This window comes from Tyto alba, unplaced genomic scaffold, assembly GCF_018691265.1.
Source record: "Tyto alba isolate M040663 unplaced genomic scaffold, T.alba_DEE_v4.0 Super-Scaffold_26, whole genome shotgun sequence".
Taxonomy (NCBI): Eukaryota; Metazoa; Chordata; class Aves; order Strigiformes; family Tytonidae; genus Tyto; species Tyto alba.
Window position 1 is genome coordinate 992,889 of NW_024881300.1, and position 26,425 is coordinate 1,019,313.

Below are 26,425 nucleotides of genomic sequence, written 5' to 3' on the forward strand. Positions count from 1 at the left end.
GAACTGAGGAATCCCACCCACTCTGGAGTGGTGTTCTCCAGGACACTGCTGCAGAGAGGCTGAACGACTTGTCAAGCGCCAGGGCGGGAGCAGCGGCCTTTGAGCAGAACAGCCAACTGCAGCTCCTCCGCGCTCACTCAGAACGAGAGTTTTCCATCACCATCTCTGCGTTTGTAGGAGGCTGGCTTGCTCTTCTCCTGGATGGCGGTTTGAGGAAGGGGCTGGTTGGGTAGAGCACAAATTGCTTAATGGAACGGGAACAATTATGAATGGCACAAGCTGAGATAAAAAAAATGCATTCAGAATGTCTTTAATCATGTAACACTAAAACTTCTTTACAGTGTCATGGCAATCTACACTTCACCATCTGTTTGATTTTTGTTCTGCCCCCATTTCTCAAATACGGAATAAAAATGACATTTTAAAACAGAACACATGGTTGTTTCTACAAGACTTCACTGCTTCAAGTGAGTATTTTCTGCCTTTTAGTCTTGTATAAACTTCTTAGATTACCAGAATTCTTTCCTTCCGTAAGAATTTTAAAAGATAAAGCTCTCTCCTCCCTACCCTCAGACCTCCATTACATTATGAGGTGTGCCTTCTGGTTTAGGATGGCAGCCTTTCTTCCAGGCTCAGTATGCACCCCAGAAACAGAAAATCGGGGGGAAAAAAAGATTAAAAAAAAAGGATACAATGAGTTATTTTAGGAGTATCTGAGCATATTAAAGTTGAGAGGTTAGCTAGAAAGATTATATTTGGGGCAGAAGGATGCATCAGGCATCCCTCAGGACTTTGGAAGATACTTTGCACTACATGACACACGGAGGGATTTCGTTATGGACCATCAAAGAAACTGTTGCTACGAAAGACAGAAGAGACGATCTTTCCAGTGGAATTAATAGTGCCTTCGCTATCCGAGCTGGACTCGGAATCACTGCTCCCCGAGTAGGCGCCCAGGCCAGGCAGGATCCCAATGCACACGGCTGCTGAGGGACAGTGGACCGCCGAGCCTCCCACTGAGCTGCTCCCCAAGGGAACACAGGATGGTTTTTCTGAAAGAGAGGTACCTCAGTCAAAAACAAGAGCACAGGGCAGGGCTTTTAATCAGCCCAGGAACTGCTGCGTGTCGTTCACCTGCTATTGCCACATAAGCAGTGGATGATTGCAGGATTTAATTAAAGCGTAAGGCGGCTTTATGCTGCAATATAGCCATTCTGACAGGAAAAACTTGCTACCTCAGGGGATTTTTTTTTTTTTTTTTTTTTCTCATCACTAGTTTAAGCCCTATGCTGGCATTACAGATTTTTATTCTGAAGTTGTCAGTTTGATGCTTGTCAAGTACCAAACCCACTAAATAAGAATAAATAGCTCTGCTTTGTGTAATTGAATATTTTTTCAGATATAATGGCATAGTTGGGGAAAAGTTTCATTCCATCGTTCCGCTACTCAACATTTCCCGTCTTCCACAGCTAATTAATTATTTCCAGTGTTCTGGAAGTTTGCTGAACAGAAGGAGATTCAGGAGGCACCTTGGCTTGTCATTACACAATTGCAGCTCACCCTATTTGTGTCAGAGTATCTTGACAGCAAGTCAACTAACTGCAGCCCTGACAGCTAAGACTGAAATGCAACTTAATTTTTCCTCTAGTCTCCCATAATTTCCTGAAACAAATTGGTTTCGGGATGGACAAGATCACTTCATATCATGAAAAGCTGGTAGTGGATGTATACAAATACATCAAATGCTGCTGGGAAGAGGAAGGGGATGATCTGTTCTCCATGTCTTCTGTCGAGAGAACAAGCACTAGGCTCAAAATGCAGCTGGGGAGACCCCCATTAGTTATCAAGTAGAACTCTTTAAGGGTAAAATCTGTTAAGCTGCAGAATAAACTGCCTAAGGAAGGTGCACAATCTCTATCTGTGGAGATTTAAGAGCAGCTTAGACAATCATCTGTCAGGAATGGTTTAGGCAGGGGACAGACTGATGACCTGTAGATGTTCCCTCCAGCCCCATGAAGGCTGTCAGCACCTACAGTTACCATTTCTACTGCTTTTAGAGAGAACATGCCAACCGCAGTCTGTACTGTCTTGCATAATGAAAGAGCAGAAAAGCAAATCCTCTATCTGATTTAACACCAAGTCAGTTGCTGTTCAGGTGAGAGACAGATAGCTTCCCACATGCAGAAAACAGGACATACCTTGATTCTTTTCATCATGATCAGTATCTAGTTTCAACCTCTTGACACTGTTACCACCATCTGAACTGTGGAAAAAATAAGAAAGTGTCTTGTTCCTCATAAGCAACCACTTAATTACTGTGAAGCTGAAGTCACATTTTTGCTACGAGTGCCAGCAGGATCCCCTGATGACCATCACCACTTCTAACTGCTGGTAACTGGGGCTCCACAGGAAACATGCAGGACCTGAGAAAGAGTCAACACCTACACTGCAAGTCTTGCCTGTTAACCTGGGAAACAGAAACACGCCTCTGGGAGTCCAAGTCAGACCTCTTGCACAGAAACCCAGAGCTGCCTATTCAGCTGGAAGTACCCCACAGGAGAGCAGGAATGACTACCTAAGCTTCAGAAAGCCCACATGACCACAGGCTTGCACATATGGATGATTACCACGCCTGCTGGTGCAGCATCCCTGTCTTTTCCCTTCCAGGGTTTCCTTCCCTTTCTTCAAGCACCTGGAGATCCTGTTCTAAAACATCTAGAAATTTTGCACCCAGTAAGAAGCCCAGTAGGTTTTGCAGCAATTCGCACACAGCTGCAGTGGCTGACCTAAAAAAGAAAGGGGGCCTTTTTGGGTCCAAAGTGGTCTTGGGGGAAAGAAGTGTTACTTGCAATTCTGACTCTTCAGAGCTTCTATGCCTCTTCCTCGTCACCGCTCAGTTTCTTCTTCCCCCTCTTCCATGTTCCAAATCCTAAGCCATCCACATAAACAAATGCTTTCCAGCTTCAGCTGTGATGAACTAATGTGATAAAGTATGAGCATTTTTATGCATTAACTTTTCTGTCCCTGTCAGAACATGCAGTACAGATGAAAGGTCATTCTGTGCAGGGACGTTTTAATAGCAATACGTCCTTCACAGGAAACTACAAAGCTCAGAGAGCAGATGTTGAGCTCACGCTACACTTGGTTTTGGCCAGTTTGCAATAAAAGATAAGATGGCAAAAATAGAAGACTACAAAGCAAGTCTGTCATGGCGCCGACATGTCAGTTAAGATGCTCTCTTCAAATAGATGCCATCTGCAGACTTTAGATGTGCCATTAAGCGCATGCCAGCTCCTTCTCTACGTCCTACTGGATTAAGTACTAGTAGTTACAAAAAAAAAAAAAAAACCAACATTGTTGGCTGCTTGTTATCAGCTCAGGGTGTTTCTTCTCTGCCTTCCAAAAACCCAAACAACTACCCACCCCCCCACACACACATTAGGTGGTTGAAGTGCTTGCTTCAGTTTTCAGACATGCAATTACTGCTGTACTGGGAGCTAAACAGCACCGTACAAGATAAATTTCTAAAATAATCTCTCATTCTCTGGGACAGATTCAAAAACCCTGACTGAATTTCAAGACGTCAGTAATCATCTTAAGTATTAGACGACTCATCTGTGGGAAATAAATCTGGTCCCACATACCTAGTTTCTTCATAACCTGTAGCACACCAGCAGCTGCATTTGCAGGCCAAGATCAATACAAACAGAACACAAACGCAGCTGCCATCTCCCTGAGATGGAAACGGTGTTGAAGTATCAGTGCAAATCAGCAAGGAACAAGGGAAGTTTGCCTGATGCCCTCAGGATCAAATTAGTACACAAAGCTGCTTTTTTGTAACCTAGGTCTCCCCCAAGCTGCCCCCAGCAGCAGTTAACACAATCCATTTTAGACACAGATAAAATCAGCTGATAGATAAGTTATGCAAACCTGAATGAAACTACATGAGTGAGGTGACACTGATGTCTACAAATAAATGTAAAATAGATTCCCTCTAGATCCCCAAGCAGGATTGCCCAAGCCTGGCAGTCTAGAATGAAGAGTCTACCCACTTGCTTTACACACGCTTATCTATTTGAATTGCTTCATGTTTTTCCCAGTTTGTGAGAGCCTATAGAAACAAGGCTGGTCTTTTCTTATACCTCCCCCCTTTTTTCTTTAGGGCTAAGGTTCACACCTCACTCTCTGGAGGCAGTTTTGGCCTGCCTCCCTTTACACTGCTAACTGGGTTCCGTTCCTCGTGAATTTATAGAGGTGTGAAACTAACCTTCTGTGTTTCACAGCTCCTGCCAACAGCTTTGCCTGAGAGAATTTGTTCTTGTTTTCCACTGACTTCATGGGCAATTTCTTCTCAGTTTCCTTCTTTGGGTCCATACCGACTCCCACTTTGGTGAGAGTGCTGTGAATTAAGGGTTAAGGATCAACCGGGAAGAAATGGAGAGAACAGACACTTCCCCTCTGATATATTTAGCCAGCTCTGCTGACAGCAGCGACCGAAGTTCATTCACATATTCTATCAACATAAACTTATTTGTAATGACATTTATCCGGTAGCTTCAACCAAGACAGAAGAAACTTCACCCTCTGGGCTCAGAGTGCTCTCGGGTATCAATACCAGCTCCACCTGTAAATACGTCCAGGCAGCAGACTAGGACCTGCTCTTCTGAAGTCAGAAAGGCACAGCGTAGCACATCCAGCACCCATAAACATACCCATCGTCCTGCCTTTTCCTAAACATCTTAGAAAAACAAAGTAGTCAGACTGGATAGAAGGAAAAAAAAAAAAAAAAAAACAAACCCCAAAACCACAACAACAGAAAACCAACACTCAAACAAACAAAAATAAAGCAAAAAAAACCCCATCACCAAAACACAGTACAATACTTCTGCTCTTCTACAAGGATCGACACATTTGTAATTCAAATTTGTTGCTTCAGCCCCTAATCCCTACTAAAAAACCTAAGTAGCAATAAGTGGACACACTTCCACTCCTCAAACCCTCCTTTTGCTGAGCCCAGCAGACTTCAGCCTCCCAAAGCAAAACAGTTCAATTTTCTGTTTTGGTATTTACCACTAACTTTTCAGCTCACCTCTTTCTAAGGGCCACAGGGCTGTTATTGTCAGTTTGAACACCCACCCCAAGAGGAAGAAGACAGATCTGATTATAACTGCATGTGGCCCAAGATTTACCCAAAAAGACTTGTGACTGCACAGAAAAACTAAGTAGCTTAAAACACTGTTATCAAAGTGGGATGTAGCTGAAACCTAAAATAAAGTGGAGATGCTTAAGCAGGTTCTCGGATGGGATAAGGAAGAGCTCGGCCTGTTAAGGCACACTCACTGCACACACACTAAACAGGTCTCCTTCTGTGGCAGAATCTAGTCCTGTCCCTGATAACAGCTAACGTCCAGCTGTATCTGATGAAAGTAGGTCTGTTGAAGATCCTGCTTGCTAATGACATGCCAGTGGAATCACAAAAGCTTCTGCAAAAGCAAGTCAACCTAATTTAAAAGGGTATTTGTTTATAACCCCAAGTCTAGCTTTCTACCAGTTTCTTCCCTGACTACAACTCCGCTGATCAGGTGCCATAACCACAAGCTGGAGTTTCATAGGTGTCCCAGTTATTGCAGACAAATATTGGATAATGAATTTTACATTGATGGACCACATAGTTGAAGTCATAGTTTTTTTTTTCTCCCTATTAAACATGTGCAAATCAAAAACTTTTACACTTTAATTTGAAGTGATACACTCAATGTCTCCAATCATTTTACAGTTTGGAGTGTTCAGATGCCATTGCTTATTTCATTTTCCTGAGGACAGAGCAGTAACCCAGACTGCTCCCTACCTCAACTGAAAGTCTTCATCAAAACCAGGCTCTTCAATTCCATTTATTTTTTAAGATGGCACAGGAGTGCCATCCTGTGGCTATCAGAAGCAGTCTGAAAGCTCGTGGTATCAAACACAGTTTAATGTTGCAACACATGATTTCACACACTGCAGTGTTCAACTTCCACATTTAGGTTCATTACCTTGTTATATTCTAATACTATACTACCAAAGCCTGGCTGAAGAACCCAAAGACTTCTTGTAAAAAATACCAAATTACAGGCTTTGCACTTCCATCCAGGATGCCATTCCCCTAACACTCGTCAACTACCAGAGACACAGCACATTTTTAACAGAGATTTTATATGTACTGCTGTCATTAGCAAATGTAATACTATAACTAGCCAAGAAGTGTCCCCTCTCAGGAAGGCTACATTAGGGGAAAAACCTCTCAATACCAACTGCATTAAAAAAAGATGTCCTGTAGTAAAGCCCGTTTCTTGGAGGGGGACATTCCCTACATTTACATAGGATTTAAGACAAGAGGATGTTGTACTTTAACACTTCTTGGAACTGGCTTAAAAATACATCTGTAGATCTTTAAACACCGTCAGACCAGTGGGGTCTGGGTAGGGTAAGAAACAAAGAAACCTAGTTGTTCATGTAGAAGGAAGTAAAATTCCTATGCATCCATGTATATGAATTTCTTATGCTCAAGAGCACATTAAAATATTTCAAGGCATATTTATCCTTAAGATATGTGATTTCATGATTGCTCAACCTAAAAAATTAAGAAAAAAAGCAAGAAAAGAAGATGGGTATTTGAATACTGCTGTAGGTTTTACCATTAAATTAATGCCTCTGGGTAGCTTAAATTGGATGTTATGCCAGGAAAAAGAGCAAATAATCAAACTCACTGGGTTGACATTCTTAATAGTTTGGAAGAGCACTTAAACAGTACCTTTAGATGCAGCACTTTTACCTAGTACCCACTGTTTTTTGTCACTGTAGTGATAAGCCATTAGTAACAACCTGCAGATGCAAAAACACCTTTTGCATTTTAAAAGAATACCACCAAAAATTTCAAACACAGATGAGTCATTCTGCAAGTTGCTCTGAGGTTGCCTGAAATATTATAGTTAAATAATAAAAAAATAAGGAAATGGAACAGGCAAAACCTCTCGGTTTCTCATGAGGCGAGGTGACTATAAAACATTCTCCCTCCCTCCACCCCATGAGCAATAAGTTTTACAGTTTAATTTACAGCAAGACTTCAGGTACAGAGCCCAACGTTATTAATAAAACTACAAAGACAGGTTAGATGGCCTGTATGTCTTGAACAGGCCCTGCTCAGTAAATTCAGGGATCAGTGGGTTATGTGGCTAATTCAAGACAACATAAGATTCCCTCTGGACTGGTATGGTTCACCCCAGACATATGTGACCTAACTAGAGCTGCCAGCTGCTCCCACAGCACAACCTTATACTGTACATCCCTGCATCAGCCAGATCCACAAGCAACCATCACTGACACTAAATATATCCCATGAACATCCTATTATTAGATCCAACAAATCAAGGAAATATTCCAAATTCATCAACCAACTACAGACTATTTCCCAAGTGAAAAAAATGCATCAGTATTGCCTTTTCATGAACACATTACTGAGGTAACTTAGATGCTCTTCACAGAACACATGCTCTAAGTTGTAAAACATTAACTAGTACAAGGTAATGCAGATCTTTGCAGCACTGGCACTATTCAGCTTTATTTGCTGACTGATTTTGGTTACCTCCTTGTGTCCACAAACTCCTTCGTTTATGTTACAGCATCCTTGAGAACTTGTGCTTCATTCACTGATGACTTAAAAGCAGTGGTTTTCGTTAGGAGGCAAAGAAACCATCAGGTTCCACACAGATTCAGTAAACCTCAAAAAAAATCAACATTTAGCTTAGCACAGAAATCCTCAAACCATTCCAACCTCCCCTGACTGGCACTGATTAGTGAGAAAAAAAATCATCTTGTATTATTTTCTAGCACATCTTCATGAAAATTTGGCAATTAACAAAGCCAAACTGTCCTGCTCTTATTACTGCCTAAAAGACTGTGTTACCCAAAGGAGCTGAGTCTCCATGGGCACTGACAGCCCTTAAGAAAGTCAGCACATCTGCACAGACGTATTTAATTTCTCATCCTGCAGTTATCATCAAGGAAGAGAGTAGCTAATACTTCAAGAATAACAGAGAGCGCAATTCAAACAGTATTTCAAACTTAAAAATCACCAATATGAAGTCAAAAAACACAAACAAGAAGATTTACTTTTCAATAAGACGACAAAACCAGAAGATTAGAAGTAATAGGCTGTTTTTCCTTTATGTTCTTTTTCTTTTTAGCAATGGTATTTCATGCCCTCAATAATGGGAGAAAACAAACAAACAAAAAACAAACAAACAAAACAAAACAAAAACAAACAAACAAACAAAAAAAGAAACACAACAAAACAACAAAACACAAAAGCCCAAGCAATGGGGAGGGGGAAAAGGAAATAAAAGTACTAAAGACATGTGGGGGTTGAGGGGGGTGGAATATCAAATATTGCAGTGGGAGATCGAAGATACAATAAAAAGATTAAACTTTAAAAGTCTATCATTTTACATGTTCTGTAAAGCAGTTTTATAGAAAGAACATCAATGAAGAATAAAAATACATCCCAGTCTCTTATCCTCCCCTATATAACCACCAGCCATTTAAATACAAAGGATATTCTGTATTCGTTTAGTTCTTTCAGTTCTTCTTCTCTTCGTTGCTTTTCTAGTAGCTCTTGCTGTCGAGAAACCTCATCAAGGAAATGTGTTTCATCTTCATCTAAGCCTCTTACCATATTTTCTGAATAAAGGAACAGAATGCGTATTGATAAACTAAATTCATTTAGGGAGCAGCCATTTATTTTGCGTGACTTCACCACTCTCTTAGAACATTTTCCAATGATCTCAAACTCCCCCATAAATGTAGGTAAGCATCCTCATCTCACATATGACATTGCTAGTACTGCCAATGTAGGGTAATTTGCACAAAATCACTGGAAATGCGCGGAATAGAGTCCTGGGTGACCAAGTAAAGTGTGTACTCCAACAGTCATACTGTTGTGCTGAGAAACGGGTGCAAAGCAAATTCCACAAGCTATTTGCTGGATTCTGTAATGAAGGAGTAAAAACACTTCCCAGTTAATGTTACTGAATGCTAACAAGCCAAAACTCTTACACACTCAAGCACACAAATTACAACCAAACTAACACAGTTTGAACACAACACTATTACTACAGAGAAAAGCAAGACACAGATCGTAGGAAGCCATGAAATGCTATGGGACTTGCTGATACAATTAAGGAAAATCGCCCGAGTGCTCATACAAACAGCTTTTCTGCAGTTCTGAAACACCATTTGAAACAGGTTACAGAAAACAAGGAAGAACCACATTAAGCAAAGATATATTTGTTCTTTTGGTTTCAGACACTGAGTTTAAACTTGTCCCCTCAGAACCTGTTCTTAAACCAACTAATAACTGGAAAAAAATACATCTTTTCCCCATAAATCTTGCCTCAATGTAGGAAGTACATTTTCTTAAAGCAAACAATTAGTAACTTGAATGAGATTAACATGTTTAAAAAAAAAAAAAAGTAGAGACAAGACAATTCCTAACTTCCAAATAAAAATATATTATTTCTAAACATGCTACTCTACTTTAAGGGAAGTACCTGCTAGTGCAGTAGGAAGGTCTTCTCTGTTCTGCAAATGTTAAATATCTTTCAGTCAAACGATTTTGTAAGAAAGATAATAAAAAAATATTTCTTTTAGAGAGACCAAATCTTGTTGTTTGCTCAGAAATCTTAACCCAAATATCACCTTTAGTCTTCATTAGAGTTTGTTTCCATAAGAGGATTTTTTAGGCTTTTACATGAGGTTGCCCTATTTTTTTTAATCTTCACCCACACAGTCAAGTGCTACTCACTTTAACAGCAAGTTAAGAAATCCATTTACACTGATAATTGGCAAGCTTTGACAGAATTGGCTTTCTTTGACCGAAAAGCTCTAGAAATTATTCGAGGTTACTTTTTACAGGCTGATCCCTACTCTATGAATGCAAAGCTCATTCGTAAATCTTTAAACAGCAACTCGTAGCATTCGCTACTGCCTGCTGAGGGCCCCTCCAAACTGACAGCAAAAGCAGTGAAACTCCGGACACTTTTTAAAGAGAGTGACATGAATTAATTTCATTCTTTGCCTGCCTGATCTGCAAGCTAAGAGAAGCAGCCATAGAGATCCTTATAGCTGACATCATTGAGATTCCCTACTAAATAGTCTGCAGTAGGTTTTGTTCTCCAGGTTAGCAGTATCTGTTATGCTCCAAAGGCTGCCTTAAAAGCAGCAGTTGGTTCACTTCTCAGTTACCCCCTCTCAGGGATGCTTCTCATTCCAGTACTTGGTTTGCAGGTTTCCTGAATCAAAGGGAAGACATTGCAGATCTGGTATAACTGGGCAAGGGAAACAATTAATTTAGCCACTTAGAAGAAGCCTTTCCCATTTCGGTTGATAGCAGTCAGTTTTCTGGTGGCTACTTGGACAAGAATTGCTTAGCCACATCACCAAAGATGACTTGGACCAAAATTTACTGAAGTAAACTGGAAGCTCTCCAGCTGGAAAGAATCCCTTAGGTACAGTTAGAAACTAACGCACTAATGCTGCTATCTGTACTTTCCACTTTTCACCACTAAAAATGTAAGTGAAACTTGAGACAAGAAATAACTTCTATTTATCCTTCTTATTTTGGCTACCATAATTGTTCAAAAAGAAAATTTTAAAAGCTGCATCTTAGAGAATACTAGTATTCATTTTCATTTTAAATGCTGTAACATTCTACTAAAATTATTTTACTTTGAAAAGGAAGATGCTCTTGCAATGCTGAATAACCCAGAAGAAAGAAGAACTGCTAGTCTCTATACTGGTTTTTATCTACACAAAATCTTTAGAGTAACTAAGTTTGTGTGTTTATGCAAACACAATTCTTCAGCATTAAGGTGTTTCTCCTCCCAAGTCCCATCAATCAATTCTGACTGATCAGCATGACAATGCACTAAACTCATTTTCTACTCCTCCAAAATTCTCATGGATAAAAAAGATACTTATGAAAATTTTAAGGCAAATTCAAACACATTAGGAGAAAAATCTTGTCACAAGTGGCCAAAGTGGGCTGAACTCTGATGAGGTAAATTAGCGGTCGACAGTCTGCCCAACACTGGTCTTTAGTTAGTTCCTCCCACTTAGCTTCTCCCAAAGAATTCTGGCTACAAGAATGATTCTAAAGACACCTACTACAAAACAGGAAAGGCAACTGTGGTAATCAGTAATGTACTTGATAGCATCTGCAGGGGCAGTGAGTTGTCACTTAACAGAACTTAAAGATTGTGCCAAAAAGGTAAAACACATTTTTGCTGCGTTGCACGTACAAGAGACATTCTAGACAGAATCCAGTTAGGCAAACGGGAGCTTAAAGAACACAATAGTCTGAGGGTAAGGCTTCCAGCTAAAGAACCAAAATGGATCAGATCCCACCTTAAAATGGAGTCCCACGGTATCATCCCTACTTCTCTAGACAGAGCCAATCGCTCCCTTTTTCCCAAAATGGTTGACTAATAATTTTCTAGTTGTCATTATCATCTCTCCACACAGCAGCACATACACAGGTGATATAACACAAAGGATTCTTCTATAAAATTGGAAATTCAAACATCAGTAGAAATTAAGTTTCCGTTTCATTAGAAGAGTGAAACATCTACTTTTCAAAGAATCAATTCCTGTATGTTTACTTCTTCCAGACAGCAATCTTGAGCCTCAAATCACTTTTGCATCAACTAATTATAGCTTGAAAGTGTAACAGCTGCTACAACAGGATTTTTTTTTTATTGATTCAAATAGATTGGTCTTGTGTTAAAGCATGAAGTCAAGAGTCACAAAACCATGTTACATTTCCACTTTTCCATGGACTGGCATCAGGGATTTTTTTGATTTAATGTGCAAAATAAGCCAAGTATTCCACACTTTACAGGAATGCAGCTTCAGACCTGCAAGCACCTTTTGAGTTTCGCACGTATACAGTGCTGTCTTGGTGCCCAGAACAGTATGTTATCTGCAGGAACATCTACCAGCCTTGAAAAATACAAGATTTCAACAATACTTTTTGGAAGCTTCCGTTTATCTCTCAAAGCAGCAGATAAGACACAATGGTATGTCCCTTAGTCAGATGTTATATACAGCTGTTGCACAAAACACTTGCAGTTTGCTGGGTTTTGGTTCAAAATAGTAAATGCTGGTACTTACTGAATTTAAATTGCTCCTCAAACTCCTGCTGCTTCTTTTCTCTTTGTTCCTGAAGTCTTTCATACAACGAACGTGGGTCATACGCCTCCTCTGGGCATTCTGGAAGGAAGGAACAAATCTAGATATGAGACCAGATGTTAGAAATACTAAATCACCAACAGTTCTTAGTTCCTTCACGTAAAAACCTTTTGAACTTGTACAATACAAGCTACTACTTTTTAGTTCTGTTTTCCAAAAAAGTAAAATATTCCCTGATCTCTCTCCTATAATTATTAAAATATATCCCATACCTTCTGGATCCTCAGGTTTTCGGACCTTTTCCCATTCTTCTTGTCTTCTCTTTCGCCGCTCCTCTAGCTCCGATTCAGACACAAACCTCTTGTTAATCACAAGGTCAGCAGTACCATCTCCCCCATCCATTGTGGAACAGCCTGTCCTAAAAACACAATATGCAAGACACCAGGGGCCCGATTTCACTTGTCAGTGCATGAGACATTACTATACATCCTGAAAAACAAACCCGCTGCACTTATAATAACTCCAGTCCTCTAAAGACTACTAATTGTGATACCTATTCACTGCATAACTGCTACGATTAATAGCATCACCTATGACTCCTCCTTTACCATTTTTCATAATTATGTCTTCCCTGTTAGTTGTCTGCCTCAGGCTGCTGTTCTAGAAGTCATATTTTAATGGAATTTTCCCCACCGCACTTTGGACTTACCTTGCTTAAATAATTACTAAAAACAAAAGCCCATACCTACACTCACATACTTTTATTTTAGTTTACACCTCTCTGTTCTGGAGAAAGTATTTGAGACTTTGCCCTCACTTTAGCTAAGTTCTTTTTGCTCACCCTGTGAAAACTCAAGAAAGCTTGTCTGTTTGCAATGATTTGCATACATATATTCGTAAGTGCTGAACAGTGTTATTTCAGAAATTAGCAACTAATCTCTCTAACCTTCAAAAGCAACCTGTAGCTCTTTGCAGCTCTGGGGAGAGCTAGGTTTGGACAGACTATGGTGGGGGACTGTCTGTCAGGGTACACAAAGCTCAAGAGGTGAAAGAGGGAATTCCCTTGGGCTAAAACAGGACTGGGCTTAGGAAACAGGAGCAGCACTTGTGACCAAGTGAGCACAGCCCCTTTTCACACAGTATATCCACCCTCTGCTTCAAGAGATCCTAATACTTGAGTACTGGCCAGATCACTTTTCCAATACCAGGTGCAAGGTGAATATGCTTAAGGGGTCATCCTAAGAACTCCTGATCCCAAGACACCTGTAAGCCCAGGATGAAACAAACTGCATCTGCTAGTCTTAAGTGGCTCACTTCAAGATTCACTTCAAGATTTATTCTGCCAGCTCCATGCTATAGAAGGAGGCGCTAATGCCTATTTTTGTTTCTTACGCCAAGCCTGTATACACAAGTATAATGTAAACACAGCATCGACAGCTATCCATTTAAAGTCATGCAAACCTCATGCTTTTTTCCAGTTTCTCCTTATTTCCTTGGTATAACTTCAGCAAGTACCTTCAAGGACTACAGATGATGGCTCCATGCACTGACAAGTATTATTCATTTAGGATCTCACCCTGCCTATGTTTCAGCACTGGAAGTGAACCCAGAACACTTTACTCTTCCAGGGAGAGAGGGAAGGATGCAGTAACCCTAATAATGGAAGGAAGCAGTTTATCATTCTTCCTTCATACCACAAAGAACCTCTCCTGCAGGAAGCAGAGTCCTGAAATTCTTAAAAAAACTGATGCTTTTTCTGAGTTATTGTTTGTAATACAAATGCCAAACTGAGGTCTCAGAAGAAATCTAAGTTAGAGCACTGGACAGGTATTTGTTACAGCCAGATGCATTCTAAAGGTGGGAATTATCAAAAGACGACAAGACAAAAAGGATTCTCTTAAGAAGCAAGGAAAGGAAGGACAGACCAAGGGCTGGTGATTTTATTTTTTACTTTTCTTTCTTTCTCTTGTTTCTTTTTTAATATCTAGCAAAAATCCACCCTAAGACAAGCCCACTTTTCAGAAAGTATGGAACACCTGCTCTTGAAGTGTCATTTCTGAAGGTGGTTCAAGATGGAAACCTTCAAAGATGAAAACTGAACCTCCCTCCTGAATATAAGTTCTAATCACAAGGCCAGCTTTCCTACCCAAGTGTTTTACAAGCAACGTAACCTCCTTCTCCACTTGCATCATCTCAAGCCATCCATTTAGAGGAAATTTAAAGTTCCAATACAGTGGTGACATTCATAAAAACAAAGAGAGATTCAGCAAGGGCCAGCATCACCTGGGGACCAGAGCCTTCAACAGCAAACCACCTGCATTCCATACCAGCCAGCTCACTCAGACAATATATTTTAAGACACCTGAAGTGGATTAAGGTTTAATTATGACTTGACATACAGCTACGGTATTTTCACTACAACACTGGAAACGGGTATCTGATCAAACACACTTTAGCAAATAACAACTTCAGTGACAACCAAATCCTGGGGCACAAAGATGTGGGGCAAAAAATTAAAATCAAGCAGCACCACATTTAGGTTTGCTTGCAGTTATAAAGTTTGTTAATCTTGCTGTATTCTTTGCCCACCCCCATTTGAAACACACACACACACAACATCTTCCAGACCAGACAAAACATGTTTGGCAGCTGTTCACCTATGTTTTTGTCTGGTGAGTGTATTTTAGCGTTGTCACTGTAAGTGACACAAGTTTATGTCGCAGTTGGAGACTACACCTTTGGATGCTACCAGACGGTGACGTTCCCAGGATCAAAACAATAAAACTTCGCAGCCCTTGCCATCACCCAGGCTGAAACAGGCCCAGAACAGAGACGCCGCCTCAGGTACCCACGTCCCGCCTCAAAAAACACTTACGTGTCGGCCCCCTCCACCCACAAGCTGCTCCCCGCGCCTCCGCCCCGCACCACCGAGCGCGGCGCACCGCTCACTGCTAACGGGGCCCGAGGGCGCTGGGAGCCGGCGAGCCTCCCAGGCGCAGGCCTGGCCGCGCCGAGCCGGGGCCTGCTCCCAGCCCTCGCCACGGCCTCCTCTCCTCACCTTCCCTCCCCCGAGCGGCTCCGGGAGAGGCCGCCCCACACTCCGCGGCCCGCCGCGCTCGCAGGGCCCGGGCCTGGCCCTCTCCGCCCCAGCACCCGCAGGGCCCCACGGCCGCTTCCCCCGCCGCATTCACGGAGCCCCCGCCGCAGCCCCCGATGCCCCCCGGGGCCGGGGTGAGGGCCGCCAGCGCCCACCCCCAACGCTCACCACCGCCGCCGCCAGCCCGTTACAGCGAGAGACACAGCCCGGCCCCAAGCGCCGCCATTGATCCCTTCTCATAGGCCCGCCCAGGTTCGCTCGCCACCGCCCCTTCCGCCCACGAGAACCAACCGGGTTTGCTCTTCCTTAGGCGGGCCCTCCCCCCCCTGCCGTAGCCAATCCCCGCCGCTCTTACGGAAGGCGGAGGCACGAGCGGGAGGGCTGGCTGACAGGCGACGTCAGGGCTGCCCCCGCGCCTCGATTGGGCGACGCGCTAGGGGCCGGGGCCGAGGCCGAGGCCGGGGGCGGGGCGGGTCGCCCAGGAGACGGCGGGGGGCGTGGCCAGGCGGGGCGGGGCGGGGCCGGTCGGTGTGTGGCCTCCATCTTTCCGCCGTGCGCCGCCGCGGCACAAAGGAGCCGTGCCGCCGGGCCGGGCCGCGCCGCGCCGCGCCGCGCCGGTGGGGCGCGGGCCCCGCGGCAGCGGCCCCGCCGTGTTCCCGGTGAGGTTGAGGTGAGGTAAAGCAGGGCGGGCGCCGCCCTCGGGGAGCGGGCGCGGGGCTGAGGGGGAGCGGTGCGGGCACCGCGGGCTGGCGCTGAGGGGAAGGGGCAGCGCCGGGCTGGTCTCGGGGGGCGGCTGTGGGCGCGGGGCCTGCCGAGGCCTCCCTTGGGTTGGCGAAGGGGGGTGGGTGTGGTGATCGCCCTCGCTGTCCTCTTCCCCGGGAGCCACGCGTGCCGCTGTCGCCGGGACGGGGTCCCGTTTGGGGCGGGGGCCGCCCGGGTGCGGGGCCGGGGCAGCCCAGCTCCGCCGGCCTGAGGGCAGCGGCCCGGGCTGCTGCGGGCGCCGCTTCTTTGTGCGGGTGCTCCTCTGGCTTTTGGGGCAGCGCCCTGCCTCGCCGGGGTCACCCGAAACCCCCGGGGAGGCAACCAGCGGGAAAAAAAAAAAAAAAAAAAAAAAAAAAAAAAAGAAAAAAGCGGGTGGCCACAGTCCAGCTCCGTTTGCCTTCTGCCGGGCTGGGCTCTCCCCGTGCTGCGTGTGGAGGCCCTGGAGCTGGTAAGAGTTGGGCTTGGGTGTAAAGTTAGGGGCTCGCAAAAGAAAGTGTCAAAACTTGAATGAAGTGGGGGTTTACTGGAATGGGGCAGCCCAAGCCCGCTGGTGTTCGGGGCGGTGAGGCGTTACAACTTTTCACCGGCGCGTCTCTGGTGCTGGGAAATCTTCCTGGTACTTGTATGACTTGCAAAACGAGGTCTTTGCCACAGCGGTGTGGTGCGGGTTGGGTTTTGGTATGCAGGGAACAAAATGACATGCTGCTCTGGGACCTCTTGGGAGCTCAGAAACACTCCGAAGAATTTTGTTGAGCCCTTGAATGTTTTTATATTAATGTAGAAAGTCAGAATTCTGAAAACTATTTACAGCTCTCAGTGTAAAAATAATTCTACAGAGCAAGTTTCCTCTCTTTTACAGAGAAAATATGAAGATGTGGAGTGAACAACCAAATGCAATTATTTACCTAGATCTTTTGTTTCGCATACTTGGGCAATAGATTAGACAGTGGCACCTTTCCTAATACTGTGGTAACATCGTGGTACTGCTTTGCTCTTAGTTCAGTGCTTATAAAGCAGGTCTTTTCACTGCTTGTATTGTGCCAATATCAAGCATACATTTCTTGTTTGAGCTCTTCGATTCTGTCCTGCTGATCACTGTTTCTATCTTGCACATCTTAATTTTTCCCCCCTTTTTAATATTGCTGTTTCTTACCTTCTGTTGTACAGCAGTAGGTACAGCGTCCCTTCTGGGTAGAGTCTTAATGTAAGTCCTGAGAATTGCTGTAGTCATCTTGTTTATTTTCTCTTCTGTTATTGCAAAATCCTGCTCTGAATCTCTCTGTATCAACCCCGAGCCCAGAGTTCATTTTAGTCCTCAGCCTGCGTTTATCAGTATTTCTCATGCAGTGGAACTTTGATCCATGGGGAAGCATAGACATAAAAGCTGCCTTTTCTCTTCTAAATTTATTCAGCCTTGTAGATACTGCACTGTTTACTGAATGCTGGTGTGTTTGGTGTTTTTCTCCTTTTATGTCTGTGTCAGTATTTGTTTTCTTCAACACAAGTGAGAGGTTTTTTTTTCCACTTAGCACTAGCTTTGCCTCAGGTTTTTAATTTTTCTGTCTTTTGTCTTGCAGTGAATGCATTTATTTGTTTTGGTGGGTTTTTTCCTCATGATGGTCCTCAGCTCAGTTCTTCTGCTTTACTTGTAATTTTCTGTACATCCATCAGTGAAATGAGGTCATGTGGAGACTTAGATATATTTGTGAACTGTGACTCTTCCCCTGTTTACTTCTCAGTGTTAAAATTTTTGCTATTTCCCTGCTAAACTATACAAATCTTTCAACAGTGGATGTTCTCATCACCTACAGGCCATCTGAAATACTCCCTTGCATCTTGTCTTCTCTTGGACTCCTGTATTTGGCTGTGGATTTCCAGAGGACTGTGCGTTCTCAAAACTTGTTATTTTAAGAGGCTAGGATGCTGTTAAATGTATTTTTCTTTTCCATTTACTCAAATGCAAAGAATTGATCTAAATGCGGCCCATTCTTCTGCAAGTGCTTTTGCATGTGTCTTTGTTCTCTACTGAAGTCCACTCAGCAAAAAAGGTCCTTTCTCCTGCTGGCACCCGTTCCTGTGTCTCTTCCTTTATGACATTACTGTCACTGTTTTGTGCCCCAATCTCTGCTATTTGTTCTCATTTATAAGTCTGGTTGAATAGGTTGTGTATTTCTCCTGGCGTGTTCTCTTTCAGATGCATGAAGTGCAACCGTAGCTACATGATCACTTCTCACTGTCTCTCCTCTCTTTCATCCAAACACTCCCTCAAGGTTCAGGCTAACTCTGAAAATTTTCAGTATCCTCTGTCAATTGCTTCTGTAGGAAGCTCCTCCAGGATATCTTAATCTAGTGTTTTGCATTCTGCATAACTCTTAATACTCTTGCTATTGCTGAGTGTTAGCTTAGTCTCAGTTATTTACCTACTCCTAGATTGCTGATACATCTAATTCAGCTAGCCACACGCCTCCCTTATCTTCAGCTGTGATATCGGTGTGTGCTTCTGGGTAGGTGAGGTTACTGGTTTCCTTGAGGTCTTTAATTTTCCTTTTTGTTTACCTTCAGCCTCCTGTACATGCAGTTTGACTGCAACGCTTCGGGTTAGCCACTCTGGTATGCTACTCTCTGGCCTCATAATTTGGTGAACACTTAGTGGCTCCTTTAATCTCACTGTTGTCTTGGTCTGTGCTTTTCTTAATATTCTTTTTTTCTCTTAGAAGGGATGTGATCATTTTCTGCACAACTTCTTGGTGCTCTTCCTTGGTACGTTTTCAGTATTTGGATACCTTGACTCTCAGCATGTTTCCTTTGCTGTGAGCCTAAGGGGTGGACCGAAATAGATAACTGACAATATTTTGGTTCCTTCCTATAAAGTAAGACATCTCAGATACTCTGCCCATCAGGTGATATCAAAGTCCATTTCCCTTCAGCTTTTTGCTTGTTTGTTCAAATCAAGGAGTAAAAGGGGGATATTTAGTAGCATAAGAAATAATTAGTGATAAAGGTGGCAATTTGTCATGGAACAGTTACTGGCCTGTTACTCTTTAGGCTTCTTTGTTCAGATTTCCTTTCACATCAGTATCTCCCCTAGCTGACAATATATTGTATTTTGAAACGTCTCTTATTGGTCTCTTCAAGTCACTTAGATCTGTGGTGGTGTCTTCACAAAATGGAGCAGAGATCATCATGTGTACTGCTAGGTTTCCCTCTCAACAGAGAGGCAGCAGGTTAGAATGCTATCACCTTGTAGTAAATTGAAGGCAAGCTAGTGTGATGAAGTTTGTCCCATTCTGCTCCATTGTCAATATGTTGTGTTCAGCGTTTTAAACTGTTTAGGTTTTTTTTCCTCTCCTGAGTTTGATTGCTCAAAAGAATTTGAATTTATTCCTTGCTTTAAAGTAGTGCAGGCAGAGGTGCTGTGCTGGGATTTGTTGTCTTCCAACTATCTCATTAGAACTGTTGTGTCAGTTTGTGCTTTTCATTTCCTTGTGTCCTGACAGTATATTTTGTTTTCCCTTCCTGGTTTGTATGCAGTGACTGTAAAGTTGGCATGACATGGCAGCGGCTGTGCCAGCACAATCTTTATTTGCTTTTCTAGTCTTCATTACGTCGCTGCGGTCTAATATAACTCAAATGTTCATGCATGACTCATGAGGTTGTGTGACTGACCCATGCATCGTGATCTCTGTGCTTGTAATTACGTGATACCTTCATCTACCACTACTGTGCTTTAAAAGCACAACTCTGCCATGGGAACTTTGTGTATTTGATGGGGTTTGTCCAGTCAGTAGGGATACCTGACAGTTCAAAGTCTGGGGTGAGGTACTGCTTCTCATTTATTAATGTATGTTTATTAATGGAGGTTCAGTGAATCACCGTGACCATCAACAAGAAATCCATCCTTTTCCTGATACGTCTCTCCCCTTGGAGAGTAGTGGTTTCTAAGCATGCAAAACGCTTGCAACTGTAGTTATTCTTCTCACTTTCTAAGGCTTTTTTGCTATAGGAAACTTCACTCTTGCTCTAAGTTTCTGAATATCTTGGTGTTTCACTGGACGTAAAGAGAAGGACGAGAGTTGAGGACATTTTGATTTGAAATATTGGCTTGGCTTTTTGGATTGCTTGCTTCAGTGCATGTGCACAAACTGATATTAATATAGCTTGAATCATAGGTTAGAGGACAGCCAGTGAACTACATGCCAGAAGGCTGTGCCATCTGTGTGTATTTTATACCTTCCTGTATACAGTGGGATGTGCTAGAAAGTGATACTGAAAAAAGAAAATCCAGCAGGTATGCTGCTGTTCTTTTGTTCTGCTTGATGGCATGGAGAAAACTTAGATTTCTTTGCTGCTTTTGAAAACATTCACCTAATGGTGAATGAAGAGTGATGTGTGTGTTTGCACTCAAACTCAGGCCAATGTATCAGTCCTAGAGTGAAGGATTTTAAAAAAAATAATTGACCAACATGTGAATTGTTCTTTTCTTAGAGCTTTAACCCCTCTGGAACATTTAGTGAAGTCATATCTATATATAATTATCAAAACAGTTTAATCTTAATTCTCCTGAAATTCCTCACAAAGTTATGTAGGAAAAGCCTCAGATGACTGTGACTTTGTTCCTCATATCATTACAGCTTTTGAAAGCTTCTTATATTGTTTTTGAGCTTTTCTGGTGTTCAGTCATAACAAAATAAATTGGATATATGCTCTTGTTTAAACCATTTTTAGACTGTCTTGTGAAACACATACATGCTTGTCTTTGGCTCACTTCCTAGCCCACGTGTGCTTGTTTGAGTCATCTCTTGGGCTGTCAGTCCCCTTCCTCTTCTCAGCCATGGGAGCTCTGAAACCCATTGACCAACTTCCTCTGAGTTTCTTCATGCAGGGAGAGGCCTTAAAACACTATTAAAAAAATAAACAAAAACAAACAAACAAACAACAACAAAAAAAACACACAAAAAACCAAAACAAAACAAAAAAAAAGGCAAAAAACCAAAGCTGCAACTTAATGGTAGGAGCAGGATACGTGTGAAACCTGGAGTCAGTGGCTCTGCTGCTGACAGAAGCACTTGGACAAAAGCAACACGTGGTTGCTTCTTCAACATCAGGATCTCCCCTCAGCGAGCCTTCCTGCTAGACCTGTAGTGGAGCAGAGAGAAAAGGTCCTCGGTGCAGAACCTGAAGAGAAAAATGGGGAGAAATGAAGCTAGTGGGTTTTTTTTTTTCAGTTTTCTCTTTAACAGGTAAGATATGAGGTTCCAGTGACCTGCCCAGAGGTTCCGTAGACTTAAGCTCTGGAAGCCCAAGACAGATCAGGGATCGTGCTTCCCAGGAGTGCCTCTGAGGCAAGCTTGCTAGCCTAGTGACCTACATGTTATATTTGACTCAGATGGCAGTCTCTTGAGCAGCTGTCACTGTAGCCAGTTACAGGAGGGAAGAGAATCAGGAGGACGTCTGCTGCTCTGCAGGTACAGTCCTGGACTTACGCTAGCCAAGAGCTGCTGGCTTTCCATGGTTGGCAAGGAAGGTCGCCAAACTCACTCTCAGCTATGGCCACCAAAAGATCAGGCCATCTGCTGATGCTGCTTGAATTATCAAGGAGCGGAAATTTCTTCAGCCTATTTCCTGCTGCACTGTTGGTTTTTTCATGTTTGAGATGATAACTGGTGTCATAAAGTGATAAATTTGGTGAGGCTGAGAATAGGAGGGTATAGACATTATCTGCTCTGTGCTCTGCTCTCCGAGGCAGTTGTCAGACAGCTGACAATGCAAGCTTCCAACTGAGGCATCACTGAATTTTTCAGTAATGTTATCAAAATCTTTCACACATCCAAAACTGTTTTCAGTGTATTTTATGCATTCGTAATAGCTTAGTCATGCCATGTAGCTGGGCTCATTTCTCTGGTCTACAGCAGGAGACTGTTCTGTCTTCTACAGAGTAGTTCTGTACCTAACCTTCATTTGAAAATGAGCCCAGCTCTGACTTAGAAGAAACAAAAGCACTGATTAGTTTAGAGACAAGAAACAGCAGAACTCTGGGTTGTCACCATTTCAGCTCAGTTACATGAAGCTGGTGGTTTACTGACAGGAATCAGTCCCTGCTTATAGTATCTTTCTGTAGCCCATGGTGCTATTACTCAGATGCTCCTGTGCTAGCCCTAGATCTCGCACTCGTGGTAGGACTACGCTGTGTGACTGAGCGCTCACTCTCTTGATCTGACCCTCAGAATGCTTTTGTGGTTTATATTTTGTGAATGTATGAGGTGCTGTAAAATAAGTATGTATTATTGCAGTTTACTACAAGAACTTAATCTCTCTGCAGTTTAAGAGAACTCTTTCATTGGTTTCTGGATAATATAGGTAAAGTCTTATCCTTTCTGAAGTGGACTATTATTACATTTATTAGAAAAAGGGTAAGAAAAGACACATTGTGGTTTTGTGTTGTTTCTTTGCAATTCTACACCTCTGGTACCCAAAGAGTCCACACTGTTCTCCTAGCACTGTTTGTTCTGGAATGTCTTGGTAGGTTTTTTTTGTTTGTTTGTTTGTTTGATTTTCAATTTTGAATCCTGATATAATGAACATCTTGGTCAAAATTTAGCAAATGTGTTTATTGTTGATTATATCTGTAACTTTCAGGGCAGCAAGGAAGATTAACTTGAATTAATTGAAGGATTTACTTATATGCCTCCAAATGAATGTCTGTGCCAAAACTTAATATGGTATAGCTAATCAATTTTATTTCATGTTCTTGTATGCCTTCAGTTTGTAGGATCAGTGTTCCCTGCCATCTACAGGGCGTTATCTTCCTGCCACTTCCCAAACAGTGCATTACATTCTGCTTCTTGGACAACTGCTGAGCTTGTACCGCCATGCCACGTCAGTCTGCTGGAGGCAATTCTTGTTCAACTTCACCAGAGCTGTCAGATACCACTATCTTTTAAAAAGATCATTCTCTCAGAAGTGTATTCATCTTGCCTCAAAGCATAATTTACAGCTTTGTCTCTGAAAAGAAATGTGATGACCCATCTATAGTCTGGGGAGATGAGAACCAGGAAGCATGATTGATACCAGCATTGAAATGGTGGTTTAGACATGCAGCAGAGCTGAGGTCTTCTGGAGGCTGTGGTACAAAGGACAATTCCAACTGATTGTGAAATGACAAATTACGACCTCTGAGATGGGGAAGCTTAGAAGGTGCTAAATGCTTCAGTTTCTCGTTCAGAAAGAGTTGTATCAGAACTGTCTCTGATGCCTGAGGAGCCCTGGGCACTGGTGTGTCTGTATCCAGAGATAAGGGAAAACCTGGGCAGGGCAGGACTCTTTACCAGGACTACTTTGGAGACACTAGTTGAAGTTAGAAAGTGAAGTTCACTTTATAATTGCAACATGGATTTAATGTTTCTGTACCAGCTTAGAAAACAGATTTAAGGGAAGTAAAAAGACAAAGTAGTCCAATGTACAGGTAACTAATGACTTTCACATTGAGTCTACAGAAAAAGAAACTACTGTGGTGGTAGTTAGTGTCTCCTTCTTTTCTCCTTTGACTTATTTCACATCAAATCAAACAAGAGACTAGATCCTTCAGTTACTCTGTGTTTCTGACAAAGCTAGAATTACCTAGAGGAGACTGCAGGGGTAAAGCCTATTTTTTTGCATAAGCCCTGCACAACCCTGCAGGTTTTCACTGACAAGCGCTTGGGCAGAAGCTGGAAAGTTTTGAGACGTGATCAGTCTCTTTCCCTTTCTGTGAAAGAGGCAAGCTCAAGGTCAGTCTGCTTTCGGTTTAGGGTGCTATTACTGTAGCAAGAAAGCAAATGACAGTGGCAATAGCTTTGTCCTGAGGATGGTAACACACTGCATGCCAGTAAATTCTGTTTCCCATTGAATTTTGACACTACTCTTAACCCTCCAGGATATTTTTAAAGAAAATAGAATTGAATTAGAGGTTTGCTTGAGATTGCACAATACGATGTTTGGTTACTACATGCAAAAGAACCAGCATGGCATTTACTCATTTCTCTTGAAACCTGTGGTCGACTTATTGCATGCACTGTGTTGTGGCCACGCTGGATGCCAGGCAGCTTTTTCTCTTTAGTTGCACAAGTCTTACAGTTGAGAGGTTGACCTCAGATCGCAATGTGATCTTCTGAGAAAGTCTCAATTTTACATTATAATTGTATTCAATTTACTAGAAATTCTTGGGTTTTATCACCTGTGCCGATCATCTCAAAGCTGATATCCTCTCCACGTTACAAAAGCTTGTAGTTGCAGACAGGCTTCTTCCCCATCTTACTCTTTTATCAGAGTTGATTATCTTGTAGTAATTTGTAGCTGTGTTCCCTTCTGGTAGTAGTTTGAACTTTTCATCCAACTAACATTGCAAGTATTTCCATCTCTTCCTTATTAGGAGCATCATTTCTTCGGGAAAGAAATGCTGAGGAAATATTTCTAATTATTTTATCTCCTTAATAGGAGTTTGCTGCCCTAAAACTCACAATTTTGCATTTGAAAAGCTGTCAACTTTATGGTTTGCTGACTAAGCTCCTGTGTTACTCTGCTCTTGAGAGAAGAAATTGCTGGTCTTACTCTTGTAATAGTGACAGAAGCTGGAAAAATGGTTCTGGTAGCTGAAACCCTCTCTGCTCATTTATGTGTGTGAGGGTTGGTGCGCGGTTTTTTTTGTTTTGTTTTGTTTGCTTGGCAATGCACTCCATTTCATGGAAAGGAGAGGCATTTTCCATCATGAGGCAGTATTATGGTTGGCTGTAACCAAATAGTTGAGGGGATGAATCATCGGCTCTTGGGCTGCGTATTGCAGAGAAAATGATCCTGATGCCCCTTGGAGGCGCCGTCTCCATTGGTGCGCTCTGTCAGATGATGGAGAGGAGGCCTCTCTCGTGCAGGCTGGGCATCCATGCTGCCAGGCAGGTGCACATCCACTCAAATAGCATTCGTTTCAATGGACAATGATCTCACCTTTCCCACTTGCTGTGGCAGCTGTGGTCAGTCTGTGCAGCTTGCAGCTCCTTCGTGCGTCTATGCACGTGCTTGAGCCTGCCAGGAGAGCAGCTGCTTTGCCGTGGTGGGGATGGTGCCGACGGCTGGTGGAGGTGTGTGGGGGCACGGGAGGCTGCAGCTGGCAGGGCTGTGCCTGTGCCCCGCTGCCTCCTTTCCTCCTGTGCAGGAGAGGCGTCAGGCTCAAACGGCCTCTGAGCCTGGTGCTTTGCTGAAGGGGAGACCTGCCAGGGCGACCATTTGGTACGTGTCCTGCAGGTGCTCCCTGGTGTAAAGGAGGAGGTGTGCAGCACGGGCATTCTCTGCTGTTCCCACAGTATCTGCTCAGGGTGGGAGGTATCACTACCAGGTGGTGCTTGTAGAATAAAAACTTGCATTTGGATAATACGTCTGACAGCTTCGTAGTCCTGCATCCCAAAGTAACATCTGATGGTCAGAATTCAGAGGGAATGGGCAACTCTGCCTGTTGAAGGGCAGGTACTGGCTGCTGCTTCTACCAATTCTTGCACTTAAAAACGTGGGGTCAAGCTTTTATTAAAATACCATTTAAAAAGTAAAATAAAAGTGTTATCACTTATAAATCTGGCTGCTCTTGCAGACAGCTTTCATGGTCTTGTTATATCTTTCTAAATTTACCAAAGAATATCCCTAGGGCATGTGCTGCAAAACTCATGGGATGGGGCTTTCTAGCACTGCAGTGTACCTGAATGACACAAAATCTGATTGTGTGGAAAGGGAGGGGTCACAGCTTTTAACATGGAGACCCTGTTTTCTTTCTGTCCTGTAGCTTAGCTCTTGCTGGTATTTTCATGCACGTTTGCTTCAACTGAAGACTTTCAGTTCTACTTTGATTTGCACTGATTGTTTAAGAAAATGGTGTTTGCGTGATGTCATTGTAGCCCTGACAGGAGGTAATAGGTTTCTGTTCCAGCAGCCTTGCAGGGAAACTTATCTTTATTCCTGTGTTGTTGCTTAAGTGAATCTTAGCTGTTAGCTCACAACATATTTGGGTTTTTAGAGAGTGTTTTGATGTGATATTAGAACACAAACAGTAAAAGTCACAAGCTACACTAAATTCTTCAATCGCATAATTTTCAAGAAAACTAGTACGCTTTGGTTAACAATTGGTCACGGCTTTATAAATGGAAGACTGCTAAATTTTAAAAGCAGTTGCTGAGACTTAGCTGTGTAACTACTGGGAATTTAAGTGGATTATGAAAGATTAGTTCTTTTTCTTAGCCGTGTTTTAGCAGCAAAACAAACATGTGACCTTTGTCTCAGGAGACTGAGCTATTGACTCTCAGGTGAGTGTGCTAGGAAAGAGCCTAT

The 26,425-nt window shown here is 42.8% G+C and overlaps 2 protein-coding genes across 6 annotated transcripts in view; one reads left to right on the forward strand and one right to left on the reverse strand.

Annotated features, from left to right (window-relative positions):
• Positions 1 to 294: 294 nt before the first annotated feature.
• On the reverse strand, positions 295 to 15,590 carry PSME3IP1 (proteasome activator subunit 3 interacting protein 1). Of its 3 annotated transcripts, none has more exons than XM_042797806.1 (7): positions 15,488 to 15,590; positions 12,495 to 12,640; positions 12,205 to 12,303; positions 8,594 to 8,715; positions 4,268 to 4,401; positions 2,199 to 2,263; positions 295 to 1,052 (listed from the first exon to the last, which is right to left on the reverse strand). In XM_042797806.1, the coding sequence occupies exons 2-7, from the start codon at positions 12,622 to 12,624 to the stop codon at positions 835 to 837; spliced, it is 768 nt and encodes a 255-aa protein (XP_042653740.1). In that variant the 5' UTR covers positions 12,625 to 12,640; positions 15,488 to 15,590; the 3' UTR covers positions 295 to 834. The 3 variants fall into 3 exon arrangements, with proteins under 3 accessions (XP_042653740.1, XP_042653739.1, XP_042653741.1); XM_042797805.1 differs by having other exon boundaries at positions 15,491 to 15,581; XM_042797807.1 differs by lacking the exon at positions 15,488 to 15,590 and adding an exon at positions 15,281 to 15,399.
• A 309-nt stretch (positions 15,591 to 15,899) lies between these two features.
• The window catches only part of RSPRY1 (ring finger and SPRY domain containing 1), a 39,442-nt gene continuing 28,916 nt past the window's right edge, over positions 15,900 to 26,425 (forward strand). For 2 of the 3 annotated variants that reach the window (XM_042797483.1, XM_042797485.1), the window contains exon 1: positions 15,901 to 15,989. The gene's annotated coding sequence lies outside the window, so the exon portion shown is untranslated. Of the gene's footprint in view, positions 15,990 to 26,425 lie in introns of all 3 variants that reach the window. The other variant, XM_042797484.1, reaches the window with a different exon arrangement.

Coding starts and splice junctions, on each gene's coding strand:
- PSME3IP1 (XM_042797806.1), bottom strand. CDS start 12,624: ATGGATGGGGGAGATGGTACTGCTGACCTTGTGATTAACAAGAGGTTT. Junction 8,716..12,204: donor TGAGGAGCAATTTAAATTCA/GTAAGTACCAGC, acceptor TCCTTTATTCAG/AAAATATGGTAAGAGGCTTA. Junction 4,402..8,593: donor AAGAACTAAACGAATACAGA/ATATCCTTTGTA, acceptor CCCTTAATTCAC/AGCACTCTCACCAAAGTGGG.